This window comes from Ovis aries, chromosome 1 (assembly GCF_016772045.2).
Source record: "Ovis aries strain OAR_USU_Benz2616 breed Rambouillet chromosome 1, ARS-UI_Ramb_v3.0, whole genome shotgun sequence".
In the NCBI taxonomy this organism is placed as follows: Eukaryota; Metazoa; Chordata; class Mammalia; order Artiodactyla; family Bovidae; genus Ovis; species Ovis aries.
The window spans coordinates 239,744,926-239,763,356 of NC_056054.1; the positions used below are offsets into that span (position 1 = coordinate 239,744,926).

Sequence of the window (18,431 nt, forward strand, 5' to 3'; positions counted from 1 at the left end):
AGGCAGGTTCAATCCCTGGGTTGGGAAGATCTCCTAGAGAAGGAAACGGCAACCCACTCCAGTCTTCCTGCCTGGAGAATCCCATGGACAGAGGAGCTGGGCAGGCTACAGTCCATGGGGTCGCAAAGGGTCAGGCAAGACTCAGCGACTAAACAAGGTTTCCTCATGATCAGATTCAGGTTATTCATTGTTTTCTCTCAGCACATACATCAAGAGACAAGATGCTGATTTGCTCACTTACTGGTTGTGTTCATTTTGAGCATTTGATTAAGGACATGTCTGCCAGGTTTCTCTACTATAAAGTGACTATTTTCCCCTTTATAATTAATAAGGTTCTTATGGGAAGCAAAGTTAATTTTTCCTTCCTAAAGCAGTACTAGAATGAGAGGCAGAGAAGGCAATGGCACCCCACTCCAGTACTCTTGCCTGGAAAATCCCATGGATGGAGAAGCCTGGTAGGCTGCAGTCCATGGCGTTGCTAGGAGTCAGACACAACTGAGCGACTTCACTTTCACGCATTGGAGAAGGAAACGGCAACACACTCCAGTATTCTTGCCTGGGGAATCCCAGGGACGGGGGAGCCTGGTGGGCTGCCATCTATGGGGTCGCATAGAGTCTGACATGACTGAAGCAACTTAGCAGCAGCAGCAGAATGAGAGGTGTGTTTTAAACATATAAAGAGCAGAAAAATATAAATGAATCAAGAATAACTAAACAACATAACCTTTAAAAATTAGAATACATTTAAAGCACCATGTGCTAATCTTTTTAACTGTATGATATATGCTATTTTTAATAATGGTCTTAAAATTTCTTTTTCTATAGAGATCAAGTCTGGATGAAAGAAATAAATTGGTGATAAGTGGAAAAAAAAGAAAAAACAATGATTTGTAACAATGTATGTGAAAGTGTTGAATAGAAGGCTTACTTTGGAATGGCTATAAGCATTAAAAAAAAAAAAAAGACTGAAAATACACATGCCATACATTTGTGCAGAAAACTGTCACACTGTTTCATATGTAAAGATCAATAGACTGTATTTTGACATGACTGACTCCAATACATCTGGTAATATAACTGATTAATATAGGTGGTTCATATCACCACCATTAGGTAGGGCTTTACAAAACTGTATTACAAAAAAAATCTATGACTAGATATTGTCCAGGACAGTCCTTAAAGGATCACTATTAAAGATTCAATGATTTCAATAAAAATAAGATTCAATGAAATGTTTCTAAAATTTGGCTTATCAATCCTTCTAAGGTACTGTTGACTTCATTCCTAATGGATCAGTGGACAAAGGGGCATCAATGTAAAGTAAAACAAAAAATCAAACAAGACAAAATAAAATAATAATAAAATTTCAAAACAGTGAGACCAACATTGAACTTTTAATCTACAGAACTGTAAGATAATTTTGTGTTGTTTTAAGCCACTAAGCTTGTGATGATTTGTTACAGCAGCCATAAAAAATCAATAGGATACTCTTCTAAGATGTACCATTTATTTTATGTCATGCATGCTAAGTTGCTTTAGTTGTGTCCAACTCTTTGCGACCCTGTGGACCGTAGCCCATCAGGCTGCTCTGTCCACGGGTTTTCCCAGGCAAGAATACTGGAGTGGATTGCCATTTCCTTCTCCAGAGGATCTTCTCGACCCAGGGATCGAACCAGTGTCTCTTACGTCTCTTGCATTGGCAAGTGGGTTCTTTACCACTAGTGCCATCTGGGAAGCTATTATATATCAATTATACCTAAATAAAGCTGTTAAAGGAGTTTCCCTGGTGGCTCAGAAGTTAAAGAATATGCCTGCAATGTAGAAGAGTTGGGTTCGATCCCTGGGTCAGGAAGAAACCCTGGAGAAGGGAATGGCTACCCACTCCAGTATTCTTGACTGGAGAATTCCATGGACAGAGGAACCTGGCGGGTTACAGTCCATGGAGTCACAAAAGTTGGACACAAATGAACAACTAACACTTTCAAAGCTGTTAAATTTTTTTTAAATTTTTTAAAATAAAATAAAAATAAAATATTTTAGTTTTAAAATAAAAGATTTAAAATATCTTAAAAATAAAATATTTATTTAAACATTTAAAAATAAAATGTTCCGTATCTGAATTTTGTGAACCCTTGAAGTCAAAAGGATGTTAATCTGGAACTGGAAAAAGACAGAGTTGAGAAATAATCTATAAATTAAATTCTGATAAAAACAAACACTGCCATCATGAGAAAAGTTTTTATAATACGGTTGTGGAAACACCAAGTGAGTAGTATTTTTGCCCAGTCTTAACTAAGGTCAAGCACACAATCAATGAGCTGAACTTGGACTCAATTGTCTAATAAGAGGCTAAAAAAAGAAGACACAGGTCTTTATATTTCTTTATTTTTCACATACACTCTAGCTAAAAGAGCAAGAGCACACATCAACAAAAAATGGAAACAAAACTTTGACTGAAAGACATGCGTTCAACAAATTACTTAAGTAGCCAGACAAGAAGAAAGTCAGCTTTGTAAACTTTTATTTCATTTGATTCAGAGAAACTCAACATGAGCTTGGAAAGTAACAAGAAAATAAAGTTTGATATCTTTTACTGTGGGAAAACAATAAAATCTTTCTCAAGGAAAATTACTGTTTTTAAAAGTGACACAGTAGAAAAATCTGGAAAAATCAAGAAGGTTGAATTCTGGACTACTTGGAAGGACATTCTTCTGAACACACTTACAAACTGTTTTATGTTCCTGGGATGAAAAAGACTGTCGTGGCTCCAACAACAGTAAACTGATGTTTCTTGGTATAAAAGTCAGCCTCTATCTTTCAAAATATGTGCTTTCTTTGAGGGAATTCCAATGTCTTGTAGCTTTTTAACATTCTGGACAATTAAATGGACTCAGGTCATAAATTATGAAATTAGTAATAACACTGAGGTAAGTAGACTGAAGGAGAAGGAAATGGCAACCCACTCCAGTGTTCTTGCCTGGAGAATCCCAGGGACGGTGGAGCCTGGTGGGCTGCCGTCTATGGGGTCGCACAGAGTCAGACACGACTGAAGCGACTTCGCAAGCAGACTGAAAACATTTGCAGTGTATGTACATATTCAGTATAAAAATCCTTTATATATATATTTTATATGGCATTCAGCTTTTCAAGATTCAGTGCCATGTGCCATTGCGGTACATTTCAAATGATACTTTCAAGTCAATGATTTCTTTCGACTGCAGTAAAGAAGATACGGCAAGAAAAACGCTGCAGTGCCATCTTCTGGGAGGACGTTTAAGAAATCCCTTAGTTCTAGTTCCACAGCAACAACTGACAGCGTTTCTGTTTGTGAGAAAGAATATCTGAGTTAGAACTGAGATTCTGCCTTTCACCCAATTCTCTCATCACTCAACCAGTGAGAAGCTAATTCAGGTGACAAAATGTTGTAACTATAGTAAGAGAGAGGGAAAAAAAAACCAGTCTTTTAAATCTAAAAATGCTTTACAGTTCTAACAATTTACTCTCTCCAGAATCATTTGTAGGAAAATACAATCAACTGAACACTGTTTTTAATGTTAAGACTATATTGCAGCTCCTTTATAGACTGTCTGTGTGGCGCTAGTGGTAAAGAACCTGTCTGCCAGTGCAGGAGACTCAAGAGACATGGGTTCGATCCCTGGGTTGGGAAGATCCGCTGGAGTAGGAAATGGCAACCCACCACAGTATTCTTGCCTGGGAAATTCCATGGACAGAGGAGCCTGGCAGGCTCCAGTCCATGGGGCCGCAAAGAGTCAGACATGACTAAGCATGCATGCACGCACACATGAGTATGTGCACGCCCGAACACACACACACACACACACACACACACACACACACACACACACACAGAGGGCATTAACTATTAGATGAAAGTGAAAGTCAAGATGCTCAGTTGTGTCCAACTCTTTGTGACCCCATGGACTGTAGCCTACCAGGCTCCTCCGTCCATGGGATTTTCCAGGCAAGAGTACTGGAGTGGGTTGCCATTTCCTTCTCCTGGGGATTGTCCCCACCCAGGGATCGAACCCAGGTCTCCCCCATTGTGGGTAGGCACTTTACCATCTGAGCTAGTGCGAAGCCCTAAGTGTTAGATGCCATTTTCCTAAATCTGTTCCTCTCTATTCTGATTTTCATGTTAATAAGCATAACTCTGTTTTCAAGACCATTTACTTTTTTTCTCAAACTGCAAAATGTGTTCTAATGAATATTAAATATTAAGGAAATTAGTAAACATTTTTATAAAGGTAACTAATTTTATGACTCTATTGTTCTTGATACACGCAAAAAGGTAACTAATTTTATGACTATTGTTCTTGATACACGCAGCCCTCTGCTGGGAAGGGAATGACATTTAAGAACAATGTTTCTAAACCTTCTGCAGTGACATTCTCTGTTTGATTCTTACATGCCTACCACTTATCCTATTTGCAGAGTAACTGAAATATAAAAATTCCTGCTCAGGTATGTGTGCGTCCTTCCAAAGCCAGCTGTCCAATATACACAATCTAAATCACCCCTTACACAAAGGAATGACATGCTCTTGTTGCTAAAAAGGTAGTGAATGGTATGACAGGAACATATGAGAAAGATGCCTGGCTCTGGAATCAAGACAGACTTGGGCAGGGATCACTCTTCAACTTACGCTCTGGGTGACTTTGAGAAGGTCAAACTCCTGAGTCTCAGATTCCTCATCTATCATGTAGTGGTACCACCTACTAGCTTCCAGAGTCCTTGGAGAATTATTTAAAAGACAGTGATGCATTCTGACATACTGACATAAAACAGAATCTTAATAAACATTACTAACTAACTCACAAAACTCATGAATTATCAACACTTTCCTATTAAACTAGTTTATTTGGTCTAAATGTGGAACCTGTAAGAATAACCTACATACAAAAAAACTGATTTGGGAACCACTGTAATTATAGAGCCAACAAAAATCTTGCCACTGCCCTATTCTCCTCTTCTGCCAATTAGTGAGGGGCTTATACAGGTTAGGACTTCCCCGATGGCTCAGATGGTAAAGAATCCGCCTGCAGTACAGGAGACCTGGCTTCGATCCCTGGGTTGGGAAGATTCCCCTGGAGGATGGCATGGCAACCCACTCCAGTATTTCCTGGGGGGCTTCCCTGGTGGCTCAGAGGGTAAAGTGTCTGCCTACAATGTGAGAGACCCAAGTTTGATTCCTGGGTAGGGAATATCCCCTGGAGAAGGAAATGGCAACCCACTCCAGTACTCTTGCCTGGAAAATCCCATGGACTGATAAGCCTGGTAGGCTACAGTCCATAGGGTCACAAAGAGTCAGACACGACTGAGCGACTTCACTTTTCACTTCACTTATACAGATTACAAGAACAAGGTCAATATCATAAATCTGAAGAGTACTTTAAATCCTCCAGTGTGTCTAGAAAATACGTGTTGAATGTTAAAAACGGTTATCTCTGGCTAGAATTTAAACTGACTTTTTAAACTTCATAGTTTACTACTGTGCTAGAACTTTTACTAAGCACAGTTCACTGACTCAAAAATAGTAATAAGTATTTCCGTGAAACAAGCCAATCACTAACCCCAGTTTTAGTGGCTCTGTTTTAGTGCAGTGGTTCTCAACAATTACAGTTTTGCCACACCCCCACCCCCAGGGACATCTGGTAATGGCTGGAGACATTTCCAGTTTACCTGGGCAAGTGTTACTGGTATTTAGTGGGTAGAGGCCAGGGATGCTGGTAACATCCTACAATGCACAGGAGACACCTACACACAAATTATCTGGTTCAAGATGTGAGTACTGACAAGGCTGAGAAATGCTGCACTAGAAAGAAATCCAAGCTCCTAAGTATACTGGTGGTGGTTTATTATATTAAACTTTATATATCTACATTATCATATTTATACTAAATATTTATTATATTAATAATGGTATATTATTAATATATAAATCCATGATCTCCATCTCAACCATACCATCTTGCAATTTTTGCCTAGCATTCTACTCCAGTCAGTCTTGAACTTCTCATTAGTCCCAGGCACTTAAAAAACTGGCTTGCCTCAGGCTTACTCAGTAAGTAGAAGGCTTGGAACTCACCTCCAATTCTAACTCCAATCCTGGTCTCTTCTGGATATACCACAAGTGCCAACAGAAAGACAACTCCCCCCTGCCCCCCCAATAAAAATGGACTTGAGGTTATTCAGGTGTCTTCCCTTCAAATCAGTAACTAGTTATAGACTCTTCCTATAGAGAAGCACATCGCTGGCAAGGAAAGTGTAACATGAAAAATGTTAAAACACGATTCCAGCCCTGAAGGTATTACATACAATCTGATAAAGGTTAAATCGCACACAGCACTTAGTTCTGTGAGCCACACACACACTATATGCACATGTGTGTGAACACACCCATATTAAAGATACAGAAAAATGAACATGTGGAGGAATGACTATGGTTAAGCTACGGGTAGAGAGTTTGTGAATGAGGATCAGAAAAGGAAGAAGGAAGAGTCTTGCCTAAGATAACGACACTACTGGGGTGTGAAGATGTGAGGTACCTGTCCCAGAAAGAGATCCACCAACAACAATAATCAGCTCAAAATTACACGATGCAGATGGGACTGGGCAATCAAACAGCTGACACTGCTGCTGCTACTAAGTCGCTTCAGTCTTGTCTGACTCTGTGCGACCCCACAGACGGCAGCCCACCAGGCTCCCCCATCCCTGGGATTCTCCAGGCAAGAACGCTGGAGTGGGTTGCCATTTCCTTCTCCAATCATGAAAGTGAAAAGTGAAAGGGAAGTTGTTCAGTCGTGTCTGACTCTTAGTGACCCCATGGACTGCAGCCCACCAGGTTCCTCCACCCATGGGATTTTCCAGGCAAGAGTACTGGAGTGGGGTGCCATTGCCTTCTCCACACCTGACACTGCTACCTTGTAAAAATGAAAGTATCACACAGAGAGGTGGGTAGGACAAGTAGTATGAACGTTCCTCCTTGTCTTCCCAGTCACAAACATACACCTTTACTTAAATGAGGATCTCCAGAAAAGCACCATCCAATGGCCACTAGCTTTGCCTAACACTTAAAATCAGTGACCTCAGCTGGAAAATACAATTCCCACACTGTCAACTTCTAATATTTTAGGCACATTGGTATCAATAGAACCATACCTTTGTCATCAAGCCAACCATTAGCAAGTGATATTAACACACAAGAGAAGAGAAACAAAACCATATAGCTATCAATATTTATAAATGACTATAAATTATAAAAATTCAAACAGTAACTACCTTTTCTATAAAATACTGTGTAATTTAGAGATACTAAGCGTCTAAATTTTTGAGAAACTTGTCATTCCTAAGTACTTGGTTATAATTATGACTAACAATAATAAATAATCTTAATTTCCTGCATGAGGTAAATTAAGCACCCAGATCATTAAAACAAAATGGACTTGTCTTAATGGTTATTCCAATTTTTTAAATACTGAGGCTGTGAGTTTCTCTATGATAAACTGTTAAGTGTTTGAAAAAATTAACTTAGAGGAATCAGCTCTAGAGCTAAAAGTGAAGTGAAGTGAAGTCTCTCAGTCATGTCCAACTCTTTGCAAACTGCATGGACTGTAGCCTACCAGGCTCCTCAGTCCATGGAAATTTTCCAGGCAAGAGTACTGGAGTGGGTTGCCATTTCCTTCTCCAGGGTATCTTCCCGACCCAGGGATCACACCCGGGTCTCGCGCATTGCAGGCAGACACTTGACCATCTAAGCCACCAGGGAAGCCCAGGGAAGAGCTAAAAAATACAAATGAATAAGGTAAGCTCTCCGGGTAATTCTCAGACCCTCAAGCTCAGACCCTCTTCACCATACTTGAGAATCACATAAAATACATGAGAAAGCAAGGTTTCAGCAAATTATGGAAATGAAGACTCCCAAATTTATAATAAAGCAAAAAAGATTATTTTACCTTTTAGTGATGATACATAAAGTTGATATTTCTCTCCACCACATTTTATTCTCTGACAAAGTTCAGGCAGCAATTTTTTCCACCACAAAGTCTATCTTGGGAAAAAATGAGTACTTTTAAAGTTTGCATTTTATACTCAGATTTCCAACAAGAAGAAAAAGATTGTGCAAGGAAGCACAGGGCAAAAATACATCAACTTGGTTAAGGCAAAGACTTTGTTCAAAGTCTTCTGCTTAAACTATAACATAAGTCAGATTTTTACCTTGAAAATCTTAACAGTATGTACACTGTACATATATATGTACACCACTATTTTCAAGAAGAAACATAGGCATGTCTTGTTTTCATCTCTGAGGTAGCAGGAAAGAAGGAAGGAACAAAAGAAAAATTTCTAAAATCAAAAACTCTTCTAATCTCTAAAGACCAGATAATCCACAAAAGATTTTCTCATCATTCATTATGTTTTCAAAATCTTCAGATAATAGCGGACTTCATCTCCAAACAAGAGATTTTTAGTGAAAATAACATACCAGCACAATACATGTTAACAGCCTCTGCTGCTGCTGCTGCTAAGTCGCTTCAGTTGTGTCCAACTCTGTGCAACTCCATGTGTCCTCCCACCAGGCTCCCCCATCCCTGGGATTCTCCAGGCAAGAACACTGGAGTGGGTTGCCATTTCCTTCTCCAATGCATGAAAGTGAAAGTGAAGTCACTCAGTCGTGTCCCACTCCTAGCGACCCCATGTTCTGCAGCCTACCAGGCTCCTCCATCCATGGGATTTTCCAGGCAAGAGTACTGGACTGGGGTGTCATGGTACTCAAAACATGTAACATATTAGACATACATGCTCTTTTGACCCACATAGTCCTGTGAGGTTGGACTGGCATAATCTGTCCCCATTTTGCAGATAAGGCAACAAAATTATCATTTGATTATCACATATAAAGACTAAAAAACACAATCTGAAAAGCATACCCGATTCTCTTCTTTCAGCTCGTGATTAGCATATGGGATGACTGCCTCAGGGCATCTCTCTAACAGCCTGTCTATGCACTGCTCATACTCTTTCAAACGCGTATGACACAGAACATGGACACTGAGGCCAGCAACAGTATCTTCTGAGAGTGGCTCCAAGAATGGAACGATGGAAGCTATGTCAAACGAAGGACCACATATAAGAGACTATGAACAGAAAAGTGAAATGTTATGGAAAGAGGCACCCAAAACACTAAAGCACAACATAACAGAACACAAGTGTTTCCAATGATGTCAACTCAAGAATATCTGTAATATTGAAAAACTAGAAGAAATCTAAACATTCATCAAGAAGTGATGAGTAAATAAATTATGGTACATTCAAATGATGGAATATTTTGTAGCTATCAAAATTGTTTTCAAAGGCAGTTAAGGACAAAATGCTGCTCATGATCAAATCAGTAAAAAAAAAATACAAAATTATATTCAAAGCATGATCAATTCTGTAAAATCTATATAGGTACATGCCTTTGGAAGAGCACTGAAATTTGAAATAGAAACCAGTTCACTGCATAGAAGGATAAAGCCCACTTTTGCTTTCTTTTTCACACTTTCCAAGGTTTCTATAATACACATGTACCATATATAAACCAAAAATAAAATTTAACATTTAAGAAAACTAAGCAAACTAAGAACTAATAATTTGTATCAATACCATTTGCTGCAAGCTAAATGACTTAGAGCAGCTGTTATTTCAGTATTCAGAACGTGACCAACATTTTACTTTTAAGCATTTAAACTAATATTAATACTACTTTTGATTATACCACCAAAATAATCTCTGCTTCCCCTTTATTCTGGATAAAAATGAAATAGTCATATCCTGATTTTCTTCTTCTTTTATCCTTTTTACTACAGCATCTTCTCAGACTCACACGAGAATGTGGAACATGAACTATCCATTTACAGTCAGCGTTATGATTTTACTCCAATTATCGAAGAATGGCTAGGAGAATAAGGTTGGTCTGTTTCCTTCCTGCAATATTCACTTTCATCTGAATAATTTTCTGACAGTAACGTAGCAAATATGAAATAAGATGATTAAAGTGAAATGAATCAAAGCTTGGTACAAAATGGGTTACCCAGGAACTTTTAGATAGTTGAATCCATATCATTAAGAAGTTTAAAAATAAGAAACACCAGACACAGAATTCCCTGGAGGTCTAGTGGTACGTCCACTGCAGGGGGCACAGGTTTGATTCCTGGTTGGGGAATTAAGATCCTGCAACTTCAAGATGTGGCCAAAAAACAAAATATTACCAGACAACCAGACATGCATCACTGGATAAAAAATGACCCGCAGGTTACTACTACTCTTTAAAATACTCAATGTTGTCTGCTTTTCACCAGTGTGTTCCTTTTTTTCCCCCCAATATTGGAAATGGACTCTCCACCCTCAACACAGGCACTATTTATTCCCTTTTCTGATCTCCTTGGGACTGGAATTCACAGAATTCTCTACACGATCACACCTGTGGCTCCAAGAGGGGGGAAATGGCAAAAAGGTGAGGGGAGGGGACCAGGACAATTCTGGTAAAAGGTAGGCATATACTAGCTACTGTGTTCTAAATGCAGTAGTGCTTTTTTTTTTGACACATAGATTGTTTCGATAGATTTTATAGATTTATAGATTGTTTTTATATTAATTTTTGCACAAATATACTATTACCATGTTTTTTGAGGACAAGTGACAGAGACATATTAAATCTGTGTGGTGGTGGTTAGCTGGTGGGTAGAGGGAAGTCATAGTTTTGAAAAGCTCTCCAGGTGATTCTGAATCTCATTCTGAGGTAAGAAGAGATGAGATCTTTTTGTTCTTGATAGTTCTTTTTTCTAAATGACAAGATTGATTGACTGACCCCAGATAATTTAGAAAAGAGTTAGAGTTAGGAAAAGGATTTAGAAAAATTTAGGCTAACTGAACCTTCTGTCCTGTATCAGTAAACACTCCCTTTTAAATACTTTAAAATGGATTCTAAAGGTCAATGAATTACACTTTTTCAAGCCGAGATTTTAAGTATGCTTTGAAGCTTTATAGGGGATACTTAACAGCACATATTATGACTTTAAATATATAATTAACACATATATTCTAAGAGGACAAGGTCTTGCCTGCCTCATTCAACGCTGTACATCAATCACATTTATAGTTTATGATCAAGGACTATTTGTGGAATGAACACATCTGAGATTCAGCCCTCAGCAGCACCTCTGTATCATAAGAGTACTAGAGGTAAGAACCTGAAAGAATCTTCTTTGGCAATTTAAAAAAAAAATGTAAGTAATTCTCTATCTGGAGACATCATAGGTTGTCTAGAGGCTAAGACTAAGCAATATGGTCTCTTGAGTTTCCCTTCCTGACCTCCACTCCCAATTTGACATTTTGGTTTCTAAAAGCAGTAACTACATTTACACCAAGTTCCCAGCATAAATCAGGGGTTGCAAAAAGCCTAACAAGGCCAAACTAGATGACAAAAATGTACAGAGGCAGCTGGGTATAAGGAAAATGGATGCCAGACACTCCGCCTCTGGACCAGGGAGACTGGAGATGAACGTGAGGTCGTCAGGCAGCCAGGACTGCGTGAGCCCTGCGTAAGGAGGGAAACCACCAGGGGCTCCAGCCCACAGGTCTCAGGCAGTGAGGGCCGGGGATTACGGCTGGATCAAAGTGCTGCTGAGGTTTTCAAAGAGAAACTTGAAACTCAACACTTCTTCATTTGAAATCTCAGCTTTCACATGTTAGCAGACCAAACACAACAGATGTGAGCATTATATTCAGTCCTCAGGCCGCTGACTCCATCAAATAAAATCACATACACATGCAGCCCAGCCCCACCCACCAGGTCAAATGTGGACTTCATTTCTCACTTTCAGTCAAAACACTGTCGAGGTCAGAATTCTTGTGGGATGGGCTACATTCTCTTGATCATATTTCTTACTTTAAAAAAAATCTGGGGCACATGTGTGCCCATGGCTGATCTGTGTCAATGTGTGGCAGGGGCCACCACAGGGTTGTGAAGTGACTGCCCTCCAATTAAAATAAATTAATTAATTTAAAAAAAAATCTGGGACTTGCCTGGTGGCCCAGTGACTAAGCTCCAAGCTCCCAATGCAGGAGCCTGAGTTCGACCCTTGGTTAGGGAACTATATCCCACATGCCACAAGGAAGACTGAAGATACCACATGCTGCAACTAAGATCCATGTAGCCCAATATATAAATAAATAAATATCTGGGGGGAAAACTCTGTAAGGAACCAGATAAGTTGGCCACTTTAATCTATTTCCTATAAGACAGATAGGTGCGCTTGGCTTGGGCTAGAGGCCTAAACTGTATGAGTGAATGCTAAAATTAAAAAAAATTAACTAAATTAAATTTTAAAAAAAAGTGAATCACAATGAAAACACCACGAAGCATTTGCCGTACTTTTATTTCACAAAGCATTTTCAAGCACATCCTGAAAGTGAGGCAAGACTGTCACAGGACTCGGTGAAGCTCACTCGCCCACCCACCAGCAACAAAACCAGCCTTCCTTCAGCAGTTTCAGGCAGAAGCAGCAGGAATTCCCTGCAGAGCTGCTGAGGATGCCTCATGATAGATCTGTCGCCCAAACTACACACTCTCAGTTAACAGGACAACTGGGAGCTTACCAAATTTAAGTCCTATACTATATTATAATATACAAATTCATAAGAAAAAGAGGCATCTTTATTTACCTGTAATTTTGAAAGGTCTTCCATATAATTTTTGTCGACTAAAGATTCGGATGAGATTAAGACATTAACCCATGGATTTATTAAGCCATAATGACTACAGGTGTTTATCTAAAATGTAAAAGAAATTTATTGTAAACAAAGTACAATAAAACAAGGTTTTCTTCATCTATCCCACAAAAAGTAAGCAGTCTCCAACTTTCTGCTGTGTCCCTAAATTAGTTATACATTTTCTTGGGAATGGGAAGAAAGTCTTAGAATGTATTCCCCTGGGAAATGTTTCAGCCTTGCTGCTTCTTAATGAACAAATCTTTACTAAATATTTCCTAATATTTTAACTTTCAAAAGGGTGCAAAGAGACAGTTTCTAACAAAAAGGGTAATACTTCTTTTAAGCTAATTACATTTAAAAAAAGTTAATAAGGGACTGCCATGGTGGGCCAGTGGTTAAGACTCCGCGCTTCCACTGCAGGGAGCACGGGTTCAATCCATGATCAGGCAAGTTCTGTGTGCCATGCAGCGTGGCCAAAAAAAAAAGTTAACAGTAACACTGAAAATGATTTTTATTTCTACTACTTTCCTTGGGAGTCAAAACCTCTTCCATAAGTTCTGAAGAGAATTCCCATAAAGACTCCCTTATTCAAGAAAATCCACATTAGCCTTGTATCCATAAGGGGTAAAGGGGGTGAGGAGACCAGGAAGCATAAGAGCAGAGTTGTCAGAGCGGCTCAGACTGCAAAAGAGCTCTAGTCTGTGCAGCCGACAGGAAGTGGAAGTCTAGGGAGGAAGTCTCTCTCCCACAGGGCTTCTGCAGTTCCTCTCCCAGCAGGGAGGTCTGCAGGTGTCTCTTCTCTCACGTTCTACTTCAAGACCATCACCTAAGGGCGTGCAGATGGGTTTGGGGGAAAGCCCTATTCTCCACACTTTGGCTACTGAGGTACCACTACAAGGAAATAATAAAGGAGTGGTAGGAGGCTCTCCTTAGCATATAAAATTTCAAATGTGGATGTCACTCACAGGCAAGTTTTTAACTCCTGCTTAAAGAAAGAATCTGGTAGGACTTCTGTGGTGGTATAGTGGACAAGGATCGGCCCGCCAATGCAGCAGACATGGGTTCGATCTCTGGTCCAGAAAGATTCCACATATCATGGAGCGACTAAGTCCATGCACCACAACTACTGAGCCTGTGCTCCACAACAAGAGATGCCACTGCAGTGAGAATCCCCTATACTGCAGCAAGAAAGTAGCCCCTGCTTTCCGCAATTAGAGCAAATATGCACACAGCAATGAAGATCCAGTGCAACCAAAAATAAAATTAAATAAATAATAAAATTTAAAAGTCTGGTAATATTATGTTTGATGTTATACTGTTAAAAATAAGTGACATTATCATAATGTATGAAAGTGAAAGCAAAGTCGCTCAGTCGTGTCCAACTCTTTGCGACCCACAGACTGTAGCCCACCAAGCTCCTCCATCCATGGGATTCTCCAGGCAAGAATACTGGAGTGGGTTGCCATTTCCTTCTCCAGGGAATGTACATAAAGTTTGATTCACTGTACTATTCCATTATCTTACCAGGTCCTCTGATGTTCTCAATGGTGTGGTGTCAGGAGGCTGCCTCTTCGATAACCTCCAGATGTACTGTGATGTGAGCTTGAAAAAAAGTTCCTGAAGCACCACATCTGGGAGACAGGCTACCAGCTGAGCTTCCCAAAAGTCCACTAAGAGCTGAGGGATCGTGTCTCCATCTTTACCACAAAGCACCTTGAGAACAGTGAAACAAGCCCCTACGGCTCAGATAAATATAGCACTGATCAAGTTACAGCCGGTCTAAAACGCACTCCATCATGTGGACCACGTGTTCAACAATTTATCCACTAGCATTAGTGCCATGGGAAAAGCCAATTTAAACATTTTAATATACTCCAGTTGCATGAACAGAATTTTTCAAGAAACATTTTTTTAACCTGTATTTTTTTAAGTGATTATGTGTAAGTCTGGTATTTCAATAAACAAATGAAAACTTGCTTCTCTTATTCTACTCCTCACTTCCCATCAACTTCATCAGGCCATCTAAAATAACATGTTCAAAGTGACAAACCTTAAAGAAGGAATCTGCTTCTTCAATTCCAATTTTGTTGTTCTTCTGTAAGGCCAGGACTGAAGCCACAAGCAATCCAGGCTGAGTCTCCTTCAAGTGAACTGCAAACTCAGTTGGAACAATCTGTCCTTTCCTCTGCTGAATCAATAGCCGAGGTTCCAGAATGAAGCCACATACCAACTTCATCTTCAGATTAAAAAAAAAACAAAATTTAGGAACTGAATATACATTGCATTCATCTTGGAAATACATGCTACTGCATTCAAGAATCACTGATAAGCCATTAACAATTTATTATAATCTCAATTTTTAATTTAACTACAAAGACAATTCTAAGAACATCATTAATAACTGTCTTCCTAGAAGTTATTAACATAGTTAAGCATCAAAGTGTCATATATTATAGACAGCTTTAAATTTATGTCTATCTAGGATTCTTCAAAATTATGAAAGTTCACCTTCCTAGAATTCTACTCTTCAAAGTAGAGGACATGTCAGTGTTGACTTGCTCTCCTCACCATAACAAAATGTGCCATTTGTGCAGCAATAAAGAACTCCTGCTCTTCTTGGTTACACCTGAGCAATAAGTACTCAGCTAATGTCACTTCTTCATTTCTTCCTCGACTGATTAACCTCTTTCGCTCATCTCCCTACAGGGCCACTCTTCCCGGGGGAAGCCACCTGGGAAGCCACCATTCAATCCCCAGTCTTTCACAGTCATTTGTGATCTTCTCAACTGCTGGATGCCTAAGGCTCAAGGTTAACATCCCACTTGCTGTACTTGAATATGTATCACTGTTCTGTTTTTAGGGACACACCCCACACCTCTTCATGCCACGTCACACTGTCAGCTTAGGGCAGAGCCTATATGCTCTTCAGTACCAAGCGCTGTGCTCTGAATAAATCTGACACTAAGTTGAAAAGTCTTTGAATACCCCTAGCTACCATTTATCATTTATTATTCTTTTTCATTTCCAAATCCAAAGCCCAAGCACTCCCACTTTGGGTCACTTCCTTTTAATATAATATTGCCTATTTTCCTTTACCACTAAGGAAAAATGAGCTACACAGAAGCCAGAAAAAAGCTAAACACCTCAGGACCACCGGGTCCTACGTTAGCTGACTATTAATGCTAGGTACGGTGCCATACCTCTGAATGGCTTTTCATTTCATCCCTGTGCATGTCAAGATCTCCCATTTTCAAAGCCATTGCTGCCTTGGCCAATGTCACTAAAACTGATGAAAATCCAGAAGTATCCAGCTTCCTTAAATATTTTATGGCAGTTAAAGGATCAATATTCTTCATAGAAGGACTACAGAGAATATGTGGCAGTTGCTTCGGCTCAGCCACATAAAACATCTGAACTACTTTTGCGGACAATTCCTTTGGCGAGCAAAACAAGAAATAAAAGGTCAGTCAGCCGATAGAAAGCACAAAATCAGCAAAAAAAATAAAAAAGGATAAAAAAGTAAGATACAACATTCCAATTAATATAAAACTTTGTACTATGTTTTGATTTAAAAAGAGAGTTGATGATGATAGCATGGGAGATCTGAGGTGACCTAAAATGATCTCTTTGTACCAAACTGTGGTCAGTATTTCTAATACTAACAGGTGTTCAGAAGAAGAAAACAAATACTGGATTAAATTCCACTCAAAAGTCCATTATAAAGAATTACTACTTAGTACAAAATGTACTTAATATTTATAGAAGAAAATTTCATTTCTCTTAAAACCTTAAAATATTTGGAATCACAATACCCAACTCTGTATATCTGCATTCAACTATTTAAAAATACACAAAAGGGAGGACGTCCCTGGTGGTGCAGCAGATGAGAATCCACCTGGCAACTCAGGGGAAACAGGTTCAATCCACGGTCTGGGAAGATCCCACATGCTGTGGAGCAACTAAAAGCTCATGCACCACAACTACTAAAGCTCATGCTCCGGAGCCCAAGGGCTGCAACTACTGAAGCCCAGGGACCCAAGAGCCTGTGCTCCACGAGAGAAACCACCACAATGAGAAGGCCATGTACCACAACAAAGGCCAGCCTCTGCACAGGGCAACGAGGGAAAGCCTGAACAGGAACAAAGACCCAGAACAACCAAAACATAAAAAAATACACCAGGGGCTAAAAACAATTCTTAAAAATGTCACTGGGCCAGGATTTTATAAAAAAGTTTTAGACACTTGGAGAGAGGGGCAACTAGGGTTTTGAAAAGGGCTGTGGATGAGAAGAAGGCAGGCAAGGCCCAGGTTCTCTGACATTCTTCTAAAGACATGCCACTGATGCACTGGGCAGGTCACTCAAGCACAGTGGACCACATCTCCCTGTCTATGTAATGAGAAAGTATGAGAAGATGATTCTAAGTTCTTTTTCAAGCTGTAATTCTATGAGTATTATTAATGAAGAAAAAGTGCACCCTAGTTACCTTTTTTGGGAAAAAAGACTATGCTACCAATGAAAATACTGGGAACTTAATTTTTTAAATAGAATTGCATAAACAACTAAAGTGAAAAGTTAAAAATATTCGATCTAATTAAGCAGGAAGTTGTATTCACTTCACTTAATTCTTCATCCAGGTTTTCATAAAGTGAATGATTAATGTAGAAGATTAATCCCCGCTCGTATTTCTGTGATCCATCCTCTACTGCCCAGTCCACTCGGTCCAAAACTTCCGCCATAGACAAACCAGACATCTTATAGTATGGCAAGGCCAGGTGGGAATGCTGGGTTTCAAGCCTACAGGGAAGGAAGTGGCAGAAAAAAAAAACCCTCAGAGTTGTCAATTTTAAGTTTGGATGTCTAACACATTTGATAATAAACCAGATCATGCTTTCCAGAAGACACAAATACTTTTCTGTGGCCAACAGGAGCTGGAACAAATTCCTAAGGTTTGTTCTGCAAAGTCATTCTAACTAATATAGCTTCTTTTTGCTTGCTCATAATAAAATCAGAGAAACAAGTGAATTTTAATATTCATAATGCGGCTCTACAATAATGGTGTTTATAAGCAGGAAAGTGGTAGTTGCTCAGTCATCTCCGACTCTGTGTGACCTCATGGACTATAGCCCACCAGGCTCCTCTGTCCATGAAATTCTCCAGGCAAGAATACTGGAGTGGGTAGCCATTCCCTTCTCCAGGGCATCTTCCTGACCCAGGGATTGAACCTGGGTCTCCTACACTGCAGGCAGATTCTTTACCATCTGAGCCACCAGGGGAAGACCATAAGTAGGAAAAGCCATTCATTAATTTATGACTCCCGTGGTTCAAATAAGCCTTTAAAACAATTATATTAAAAAAAAATTGTAAAGATCATTCTCAAAAATAGAAATCATTCTTCTTCCTAGTGTCCTTTTCTGACATTATAAAACCATTGATTACTAAGATTAAAATCACAGACTGTCCAACTAGGATCTCTGCCTCAAAACTAATAGGCAATAGATGAGTAATACAGTTGTCTCAGGTCATTGGTCATGCCCCACCACCACCCAAAGGCCTGAAAAGAAACTTCAAATTTCTAAATTTGAAGGAGACATAAACACTGCTCATCTAATAAACTGTAAGTCCTTGAGTAGGAACAGGTCATGTTTATCTCTCTAAGCTT

At 39.4% G+C, this 18,431-nt stretch overlaps 2 protein-coding genes across 10 annotated transcripts in view; one reads left to right on the top strand and one right to left on the bottom strand.

Moving 5' to 3' along the window:
- Positions 1 to 14,747, top strand: part of CP (ceruloplasmin) — a 61,214-nt gene extending 46,467 nt beyond the window's left edge. Inside the window, exons 19-20 of one of the 3 annotated variants that reach the window (XM_012142922.4) lie at positions 9,867 to 9,967; positions 14,299 to 14,747. In XM_012142922.4, coding sequence (XP_011998312.2) covers positions 9,867 to 9,958 — 92 coding nt within the window. In that variant the 3' untranslated portion in view covers positions 9,959 to 9,967; positions 14,299 to 14,747. 3 annotated transcript variants of the gene reach the window in all.
- The window catches only part of HPS3 (HPS3 biogenesis of lysosomal organelles complex 2 subunit 1), a 41,300-nt gene continuing 25,373 nt past the window's right edge, over positions 2,505 to 18,431 (bottom strand). The window contains exons 10-18 of one of the 7 annotated variants that reach the window (XR_006056973.2): positions 17,386 to 17,566; positions 15,972 to 16,205; positions 14,822 to 15,007; positions 14,296 to 14,484; positions 12,724 to 12,831; positions 8,949 to 9,155; positions 7,974 to 8,064; positions 4,664 to 4,751; positions 3,209 to 3,321 (exon numbers count right to left, since the gene is read on the bottom strand). Coding sequence is in view for 3 of the 7 variants with exons in the window: in XM_015092610.4 (XP_014948096.3) it covers positions 3,194 to 3,321; positions 7,974 to 8,064; positions 8,949 to 9,155; positions 12,724 to 12,831; positions 14,296 to 14,484; positions 14,822 to 15,007; positions 15,972 to 16,205; positions 17,386 to 17,566 (1,324 nt within the window). In the remaining 4 variants the exon portion in view is untranslated. Of the gene's footprint in view, positions 3,322 to 4,663; positions 4,752 to 7,973; positions 8,069 to 8,948; positions 9,156 to 12,723; positions 12,832 to 14,295; positions 14,485 to 14,821; positions 15,008 to 15,971; positions 16,206 to 17,385; positions 17,567 to 18,431 lie in introns of those variants that run through there. The other 6 variants (XM_015092610.4, XR_006056976.2, XM_042235769.2 and 3 more) reach the window with 6 other exon arrangements.